At 42.3% G+C, this 10656-nt stretch overlaps 1 protein-coding gene across 6 annotated transcripts in view; it reads right to left on the reverse strand.

Annotated features, from left to right (window-relative positions):
• The window catches only part of LOC147033267 (serine/threonine-protein phosphatase 2A 56 kDa regulatory subunit gamma isoform-like), a 155013-nt gene that overhangs the window by 37592 nt on the left and 106765 nt on the right, over positions 1-10656 (reverse strand). For all 6 annotated transcript variants that reach the window (XM_085871462.1, XM_085871463.1, XM_085871460.1 and 3 more), the window contains 2 exons: positions 3978-4177; positions 3630-3740 (listed from right to left, as the gene is read on the reverse strand). In XM_085871462.1, the coding sequence (XP_085727588.1) occupies positions 3630-3740; positions 3978-4177 (311 nt within the window). The remainder of the gene's footprint in view (positions 1-3629; positions 3741-3977; positions 4178-10656) is intronic.

A 10656-nucleotide genomic window follows, 5' to 3' on the forward strand; every position in this document is an offset into this window, starting at 1 on the left:
TAACCAGACACACATTGACATGGACAAAAATATTGCAAAAAGACTTGCTGATGAGGGATAGGCAAGCAAAGAACCACAAACTCACAAATATATGTCTGAAGAAGCAATTTTAAAACAACTCAAGTTCAAGTCATTAACCTTCCACGAAGTGACTGGCATGCGCTGGTGCGCACACACAACACGCACACCCAGCACACACACCTCCCTCACCTAAAATTAGAGTTGAAGGGAACAACCAATCAGCTCTCACCAAATCAATTACCCCCAGCTTCAGCTACGGCTTCATAGTTGGTTAGCCAAAGGCTTTATAACACAAACAAGAAAAGCTAAATAAGGTAAGCACTTTTCTGCTTCAAACCCTACCCAGGTTCCTCCACAGCTGCAGACATTTACAAGCAGCACATGTCTGAGAATCCAAATGCTACATGCCCTCATCCGCCGCCAAACCAGTTTCATCGCTTGTTGGCGAGTCTCCAGCAACAGCATAGACAGGACCGAGCATCACCGTGGCTGCCAAACATGTACCACATGCAATGCTAATAGTCGAACACATAAAAACATCAAATGCCCAATCAAATCTGTCTCTCACCCAGAAATGGGTGAGAGATTGATTTTGATCGCAAAAGAATCATCGATTAAGCGAGAGCTGATTGGTTGTTCTTTCAAATTACAATAAAATTTAAATATTTGGTATGATCACCTTTTTCATGTAAAACAGCAGATATCTGGTTTGGAATGCTCTCCGACCGACATTGCACTCATGTGATACTCATCGCTGACCGACACCATACTTATCCCACCACAAAACTTGTCTAAAATTATGATTTTCTCTGCTGTCATAACCACATGGTATTTCTTCACTCCACTACCACTTAGAGAGGCTTGACGTTTCGATGCCATCCTGTAATTAAAGGTAAAGTATGCCGCTAAATAACGTTGAGTTAAAGAAATCTCCTGGGCACAAGTTCACTTGACCACGGCGCTACGCAGACTGAAAACAGTGTGGGTGGAAGATGATGATGGGAGACCCTTCTGCGCTTGATGTGGTCACAGCGCCACATTCAAACGCATGTATAATCAAGTTTTACGTGCGCTCGGGAAATAAGTGTCGCATTTGTTCTCATGTGCATAAACGAATGGGCGTTGTGAAGATCAGTGTTGGACGAGGGTTAACTGTATTTCTCGATGTGCCATTCAAGCATCTATGCAGAAGCAGAATGAGACCAGAGAAGTTAACGAAATAAAGTGCATTTGCAGGCCAAAGAAACTCAGCAAAAAAGATGAGCAATTGGAACATAAAGTTTTCTTAAGAAATGGGAGGGAAAAAATAAAGTGTTGATTTTACACAAGTAATGGCACAGACATCGGTGTTTCAAGTGGACTCATCGACTGTCAGAAGTTCTCTTATCAAAAGTGGAATTGATGGACGAGTTGCTGTCAAAAATCCCTTTCTGTGTCAAGGTAACAAAGCCAAGAGACTGAAATATGCCCAATAACATCAGAGCTGGGATGCTCATCAGTGGGGAAAGGTACTTTGGAGTGACGATTCAAAGTTTGAAATTTTTGAAAGAAAGAGAAGGCGTTAAGTCAGAAGGAGGGTTGGTGAGAAGGATAAGCAGATCTGTCGACAGCCCGCTGTGAATCATGGTGGAGGCTCTGTTCATGCTTGGGGATGAAATGCAGTAACAATAATGCAGGCTGATATATGTACAAGCAGAACCTACTATACACCATGGTATCACATCAGGAAGGGGGCTAATTGGTGACAACTTTGTTATTCAGCATGAAAACGACCCCAAACACACTGCAAGTGTCGTTAAAACAGATTTACGAAGAAGAGCAGAATGAGGAACTCCACAACTATTAGAATGACCCCCTTAAAGTCATGACCTTAACATCATAGAGGCTGTCTGGGATTATTTTGACAGGAAGAAAAACGGGGGGGAGGGAGGGGAAGACGAAGTATGGTAAACATTGGACAATGCAATGGAATTTATTCAGAAATGGCAGGAAAGCATTTCAAAATGGATATCTGCTGTTTTGCATGAAAAAGATCGTCACACCAGATATTGATATATCGTGAAATACAATTAATTTTTGTTTCTTCAATAAAACATAATTACAACACCTTTGATTTATCAAAACACAAACAACCCTCTCATTGGTGCACACCCAATGTGGGCGTGTCCACAACGCAGCTTATGGAAAATTGCGCCGTTTCTGAGGGAACTTTCAATACAGCCTCCAGCGTACCCCTCACGACACCGCGGGTGCCCTCTAGCCCCTCCCTGTGTGCTAAAACGTCCTCTGTACTGTACGCCACTGTCATGCATGCAAGATGGGCTGCAGTGTATTACGTAAGGGAAAATTGTTGCACTCGTGCCACGGACATGCATGTGAGAATGAACAAGGTCCGATGCGGTGAAAACAATCCAATCAGCTCGAAGGATTAATGACCACAGACGGACCAAATGTGCCCAATAAAACAATGTGCGGATGGAGAGACAACGGAGAGGGATGCAGATGCACCCGAGGGAGGACCGACCGGCTGCTGAGTTGAAATGTAAGACCAATGGGGTGGAGGAGGGATTGTTGAGTTGAGGTTTGGTAAAGGGGATTATTGGTGGATTGAGAAAGGCAGAGGGGGGAACGGACTGATGGGGTATTGAAAGAAGGATTGAAAGGAGCAGATGGAGGAGAGAAGACATCACACCGTGAAAACACAAACTAACCTCAATGCATGCCCCCTCCCCCCCCACAAAACCAAACCCTTAGACAAGGTGCAAAGGTCTACCTACATATAGACTATTGAAATAACTAATCCTTGGGTGGCATTCGTGTCCATGTGGCTCTCCCCCTGGGGTACCTTTACAAAACCGCCTCCCCCCCCAAAATATATCCTGTTATTGGATGACAGCAGTGCCAAAAATAAAGGCCATTCACACTTCATTAGCTCACAGACATTCTCAATGTAAAAACAGAAAACAGCATATCTATGTATTCAACTCTTCCTTTTGAAATTTGTGTTTGTACGTTCAGCCATTCTCATCAAAAGCACAGTTTTAATTCCACCAATACCCCGTTTCATTAGCGACTTCGATCATCTCCTGATGTTGAGATCACAAGACCTTAAAAGCTGTAATTAAGTAAGTTGCATGACGCTGACAAAACCAACCTCTTCTCACCTGTAGTGGGCAATGGGGAAGTGTAATTGGAAAAAATGAGGTTCAACTCCCAACCATACCTTCCCACAAAATAAAATCAAAAAATTGTTTTTCTCCCGATATGAATAAAAAGAATTCTACAGTATATCATAGTGACCTTCAATTTGCACTGACTGTGAACATAATGGTAGGTGGTCAAAACTAACTGGTTTCATGGCGTTACCACAGTTGCAAGAACCACTACAGAAGCTGGTTTCAAATGGGATAACGCTTGGATCCCTCATTCCTGAGCAAGCTGCATTATAATGAACTTTTGTTTTTTGAGAACAATGAGTGTTTTCTCTTTGTACATTCACCTTGAAGTCGTTTCCAAAAATTTTTTAAAAAACCCTTCCATGTTTGGAAACTAAACCAAATCTGTCACAGTGATGCATACTTCAAACCATCGCAAGGCTGCAATCTTACCTGCAAGTGTGGCCAAGCAGCTTCTAATGTGGGTTCATCCTCTTCTGGATCAAACTCTGCACCCGTTGGATTTGAGGATGGTGGCAGCGTGCGGAACATGTTGACAGCAAACTGAACAAAACAAACAAAAACATTTTTTTTTTTTACAAAAGGATATCAAAAAAAAATGAAGGGAAACAAATAAAATGAAAGCGTTTATCCATTGCATTATACTGTAGTTTGCACATTAATCTTTCCAATTAACCAAAACATGATGCAGAATCTTAATGCTTCCAAAATGTTCCTCCTTTGTTCATTGTTGAAAAAACAAAACAGCATTCACCTGAGGTCTCTGCCCTATTACCTTACCATATGCACAACCTCCGGGTAGATGGCCTCTGTGATGACATCGCGTCCGTGTGTCACGTATTCCACCATCTCGTTGAGTGCAGCTCGCTTCACCTCCTTCCATTTTAGATCGCTAAGTGGATCGGCCACGAAGTCGAACAACACGCAACACTGCCTGAGCTTCTGTATGAAGAGCTCCTCACGCTCTGTTGCCGCTGTATCTGCACATGAATGGATGTTCGAAAAATAAGGTGACAGAAGCAGACAGGTAATAGGCATACAATAAACCGCCACTTGGAATAATACTTTACCAAAAGTCAAATCAAGCACTGAAAACAATGATACTTTCCCATATCAATGAAATATGGTACATTTACTTGGTAAGGTCCAACAAATATATTGTTACAGTCACAAGTCTGTTCCGGTTGCACGGTTCAAATCCGGTGAGTCGTGTCAAAACAACCTCAGTTAAGAGACCTCCTGCCAGATCCCTGCGTCCAAAGCCGCGTTACCGTGCAGATTGAGGTATTTGAAGCGAGCGAGTGCCGTGCTGATCGGCGATCATGTGACAGGTCTTATTCTGGCAAAGTGAACCTTGACCACACGACGAAAACTTCTGGACCAATTTACCTTCAACAGGACTTACAGAGCCACCAGATTAAACCGAATCTACCAAGAGACAATGTCAGGTTTGTAAAGTATATTAATCTAACAAAAGCAAAAGGGTCGAGAATATCCAAGAAGTAATAGCACAATGGATCCAATTCTAATACTCAAACCCCAATTTAACCCTTCCCGGCAAACGTGTCAACAGAACAAACCAAGCAACAGACGGCAGATCCTTAGTTAACCTATTCCTTAAGGTCTCAGACACACGATAGAAGACAGGGGAAAGTCACGAGACAACAGAGGTGTTTGGCCAAACCCAATAATGTTGCTTGTTGGAGAACACCCGGTGCATATGGCAATGTATTTTGCAGAAAAAACATCTCTGCAGGCAGCGATGGGTGAAGAGAGGGACACATCTTGGTGGAGTGGGCGGGACATAAGCAAGGTAGGGCGTGGCTACTCCCTCTTTATGGCTCGCTCCAGGGACGGCCTCCAGCTCGGTGGATTCAGGGTTCTCTTTGGGATTCTAGCTTTCCCACGACTTTATAGCTGAGCCTGCCAACGTCATTGATAACGATTTAAGTCCCGCCCCTCTCCTCCACAATTAGTTCATGCCCTGATCAGTTGCAGGTCGGCACCAAGGCAAATAGATGACGAAAATGTTGTGAAGACGACAACTTTTGCTGCCTAAACTTTCTCAAATGGCCTAGTGCGGTGCAAAACGGGGACATTAAGCCAGAAATGGAGGATAAGGACATCAAAAAAAAGGCTTTCAAGAATGGAGAATGTTAGACACACAAGAGAGTGGGTCTGACGTTTCTAACTATATGAATTAGTGATGCATATCTGCGATGACATTTCATTACTTTGCACTTATTCTAAATATTCGAAATGAAAATAACTACACAATATTAAGCTCTATGTCAAATGTTTTTTCAAGACAGAGGTAAACGAAGTTTCACCTGGCCTACAAACCATTGTTTCCTCCACCACCGAAGGTGGACGGAGGTTATGTTTTCACCCCTGGCTGTCTGTAAGCAGGATATCTCAAAAAGTTATAGACGGATTCAGGTGAAATTTGGTGGACAGCTTGGGTATCTGACAAGGACAAATTGATTACATTTTGGTGAAGATCCGGATCCGACGACTAGAATTATTAAACTGATTCTTCAACATTGAGAGATAGGGCCAAAAACGATATATGGCACGAAATCTCAAAAAGTTGTGCACAGATTCGGAAGAAACTTGGTGGACAGGTTGGGTGTGTAGCAAGGAAGAAATGATTCAATTTTGCTGAAGATCCAGATCCGGATACTCGAATTTTTAGCGATTCTTCACCATTGAGAGATATAGACAAAAATGATATATAGCACGATATCAAAAAGTTGTGGACGGATTCAGTCAAAAACTTGTTGAAGAGGTTGGGTGTATGACAAGGACTATTTGATTCGATTTTGGTGAAGATCCGGATCTGGATCCGGATACAAGAATTTTTTAATTTTACAAAGTGATTCTTCATAATTGGAAGATGGGGGCAAAAACGATAAGCGCAAGAGTTCAAAAAGTTTTGGACGGGTTGTGACAAAACCTTGGTAGATGAGTTGGGTAAGTCACAAAAACAAGCTGATTAGATGTGGGTGAATATCTGGATCCAGATCTGGCCCATCAGTGGGATACGAAACGTAAATTGTTCAACCTTGCTGAGGTATGCGCTCTACCGAGTGCCATTCTATTTCAAGAACAGATAACCTCTCTCTTAAATCAAACTCAATTCAAATGCGACATTAAAAGCACTGGAAAAAATTGTCCTTGTTACTTCTTTATGTGACTTTTATCCATGTGAGTGAAGTCCATGAAAAATATCCTCGATCTCATCAGAAACTTGGCAATAGCAATCCGCATTTGTGCAAATCGTTGTCTGAAATTTGCATCCTGAACACAATACATGAAGTGTTCATGGTCAGCCAAAATGTCTCGCGACATATTTGCCAGCATGCGTGCAAGAGTTGTGTTCATACAACTTGACTGAAGTACCTCATGTGAAATTTGAATTATTGAGTGTCATGTGCTTGGGATCGAGCCCACTTGACTAACTTGTTAACTGCCTCCGTGTAGTGCTAAGTAGTAGAAAGCCAGAGAACGAAGCCATTCACACTTCAACATTCATGAGAACAATGAACAACTTTTATTGGTGTGAATCACGAAACAACCACTCCAGTTAAGATGAAAAACTAGTCTTCGTGAAGGCTAAAGAGTCGAGAAGTGCATCGGCTGACATGGAGAACAATGCACAGAATTAATATAACATTGAGTGAAGTACGCTAACGGTCGTAGGAAGCAAGGAGACTCCAACAAATGGTTAACGCCCAAAATGTCAGCTTCTTGCTTCCTATGGCAGTTAGCATTCCTCGATCAACAACCGGTTTATTCCATCCATTGTTCACTCTGTCTAAACCCTGATAGTGAATAGTAAAGAACCTCGTTTGGATAATCTCTTATAGATTCTATACTATTGCTGCGTTGCACGTAGTCATGAGGCTTTATTATAGGTTATCGTTTTATTAATTGTTGTAATAGTTCTTCATGTAAGCTTATGTTATTGGAAACTTAATCAACGAGACCCCACTCCTAATTGACTGTAGTTACACCAAGCTCAATGAATGGAGGCTGGAAAAGTCAATGGAGTCCGTAAAAGAACAACCATAACGACGTTTTATCTTTATTTCAGATTGACTTTCAATGACAGCATGATGGATGATAGCCTGAATGACTCAAACCTGGTTAAAAAGTGATCAGACCCAATGAAAGCCACCCCAGTGAAAAGAAAGAACCTTCAACAAGAGAATAAAGAACTTACTCAAGGGAATCCAAATTGGGTCTTGACTAGCAAGCATAAGCCGTGCAGACAGAGCAGTGAAGCTCTTGAATCACTTCTTGTGCCTGTTGTGTAAAGAACTGAATCAATATCTTTGTAAACTTCCAGTTCTCCAAAGCCCAGGACCAGCACTGCCAGTGTTGATAGAGATGGTTTTAGTGAGGACCATGAACTTGCTATGTTGAAGGAGCAACACCAAAGTGTCCTGGCACAATATCCTGGCACCAAAATGAAAAATAGATGTCATATTGAAGAAGGCGCTGCGATTATTTTCACCGGATAAGAAGTTGGAAAGCAAGAATGTATCTACTGGCAAGACAAAGCTGCACAGGTGAAGGAAAAGTTCAACAACAAAGACAAAACAAAGCAAAAACGTCAAAGTTCTGACAATTGTTTTCAATAGTTGGAGCATCCAAGAACACATGCTGGAAAGTTTGGCACAACCTATTTCATGGCAAGAACAGCAGAGCAGTTGATTAAAGACAAGGAAATTGTCAGACCAAACTCCCAAGGCAGTTAAAATACCTGACAACAGAAATTGTGAAATTGGTAAAAGCGTTCTACTTGAGCAAAGAGGTCAAGCATCTAATGCCAAACAAAAGAAGATTTCTGTTGTTATGGATGGTAAGAGACAGCAGAAGCAAAAGCATTCTCATTCTCATTCTTCACCACTTGAAAGAAGCGCTAGTACTTCTTAACCCTTTGAACCCTCGTGGCTTGTTTACCGGCCACTATTCAAACCTCCATGTTCCTGAGCAGCCTGTTTACCATCCGCTATTCAAACCTCCATATGCCCGAGCAGCTGAATTTTTCTCTGGGGAGCCCCTAGTGGGGGAGCCAAAAGTCCAAGAAGCCCAGGGTTCAAAGGGTTCAGGAAGAGCAGCCAAACACAAAAGTGAGATTGAACAAGTTTGACGAATTGTGTCCAAAACAGTACGTCCTTCCTGGATCTTCAAGAAGTCACTCAATGTGTGTTTGCACCATTCATCAAAACACCAAATTAATGACGACTGATGCAAAGCACGAGAAACTCACTTCGGAACACCACGTTACTCTCAAACACTATGACCACTGCCTTTGCCAATTTTAGTGCAATCATCCCACGCAAGAGTGCTTCCTCCAGAAGGGGAGGAATGTGGATATCAACTGGTCTTCTTATCAAAAGCTAGATTTCTTTAGTCCACTGTCGTTAGTTTGGCAGGAAGGAATTACTCCTCTTCTCCAAGTTTGAGGAAAACAGTAGTGACTGGTGAGAAGCAGCATCTCAGTCTTCTGGAAATCGAGAAATATGTGACAGCCATCATTGGTGGCTGGTTTGTGTCATGAATGTCAAACCCAAGAATTGAGAAGTGGAACTCAACTTACTTCATCCACTTCCAGAACCTTCTCTTGGTTGCCATATTGTAATTCTTGTCATCCACCACTTGCCCATTCTTTCTGTAAAGTGTCCAACCAAGATCCATTTCAGTTTTTGGATTGTGACCAGAATGCCAAGGAATTTTGTTTTCTGTCTGACACATTAAATTCTCTACTTGTCCCTTTTAGTTGTGCCAAGGTGCCATCTTTCCACACAGAGAAGTGTTTGAAAAGATCCTGGATGATAACTGTCAGTAAAGTCAGGTCAAAGGTCTTACACCTCCAAAGCCCCAGGAGTACCTCTGGCTGTAACTTCCCCTCCACTCCGACCTCTTGTTTGTTGTACCGTTCTTCCAACAGTGACGACTCCATTTACATCTCCCTCTCAGACAACATGGACCAAGTTTTAACCACTCAGCCCAACTCTCTCTCTCTCTCTCTTCCTCATATGTGGTGATTTCAATTGTCACCATGCAAATTGGCTGGGTGTTGGTACCTCTCTCACTAGCCATGGCACTTCAGCAAAGGACTTCTGTGACTCCATGGGTCCGACTCAAACTGTGAACTTTCTGACCTGGATTTATGCCAATGGCAAATCCTTTCTTCTTGACTTGGTGGTCTAACTTCCTCAACAATATCTCCGGAACTTCTTCTGCTCCAATTGGTTCATCTGATAGCAAGAGGTAACATCTCTTGGGCTATTCTCAGAGAGCTGCCTCAACGCCGCAAGTCTGGAACTTCACTCAGGCAGATTGGCAGAGACTACAAGCAGCCATCACACTTCAGAACTGGTCTCGTCAATCTACTGCCCCCAATATTAACTCAGCCTGGGGATTCTTCCACAGAAACCTGCTGTGTCTCTCATGCACAGATTAACTCCATCTTTTCTCAAGTCATCCTACCCCTCTTCCTACCCGAGATGCATTGAATCTTGTGGTGAGGTAGTTGCCTTGAAAAAACTTGCATTCTCCTCCGAGAAGGCAAATCTGACTGAATAAAACCTCAGATTATTCCACAATGCCCACAACAAATGTGTTCACTCACAGGAGAGGCAGAAAACAACATCTGGCCTCCAACCTCAAGAATGAACTTTCAAACTTGTCTCCCTCCTCTAAATCAGGTGGTACCATGTTAAGTCCATCTCTGGAATATGCTCCCTTTCCCTCACTTCAAATGGTAACACAGCCATCTGTCCTCTTGCTTCCACATAATTGATAAGGAGTGCACAACTGCAAGTGACGAGTTACTGTTCATTGATGCATCGATTTTTAAAAGTGTACTAGACGATCCATGAACCTGTTGGGTTCCCGTTGTGACAGCGGTTGATGAAAAAAATCATTTCAAGAAAAAAAAAAGATAGCTCCAGCAAACTATACCACTGAGGTTGTTTGCATTGATCAAATACTCACGAAGAGTACTTGACTGAATCAGGAATTGATTTTTACCTTCGCATTCTGCGAAAGGTTATGCTTTGGTCGGCGTGTATTAATTAATTAATTTATTTATTTATTTATTTGTAATCTTGTGATTCGTATAACTCAAAAAGTATTAAACCGAATTGCATGAAATTTGGTGGGATGATTGGTTATTAGCCAGCAAGCATTCGATTAGATTTTGGGATCATTCGGGTCAAAGGTCAAGGTCAAGGTCACGAAAAGGTCAAAATCGTCTTTTTACGATAACACGGTCAATTTTTATTCAATTTGCATGCAACTAACGCCAAAATGTTCAGAATTCAACGCCTCATCTTGTGATATGCAATATGACACAATGACGCCCATGCTCTTGTTACCGGTTAGGGGTCAAAGGTCAGGGGGGTCACGACCTTGAAAAATATGCAGTTTTTGTCATAACGCGGTC

Source organism: Eptatretus burgeri, chromosome 2 (assembly GCF_056783735.1).
Source record: "Eptatretus burgeri isolate ZD-2024b chromosome 2, Ebu_testis_v1, whole genome shotgun sequence".
Classification (NCBI taxonomy): Eukaryota; Metazoa; Chordata; class Myxini; order Myxiniformes; family Myxinidae; genus Eptatretus; species Eptatretus burgeri.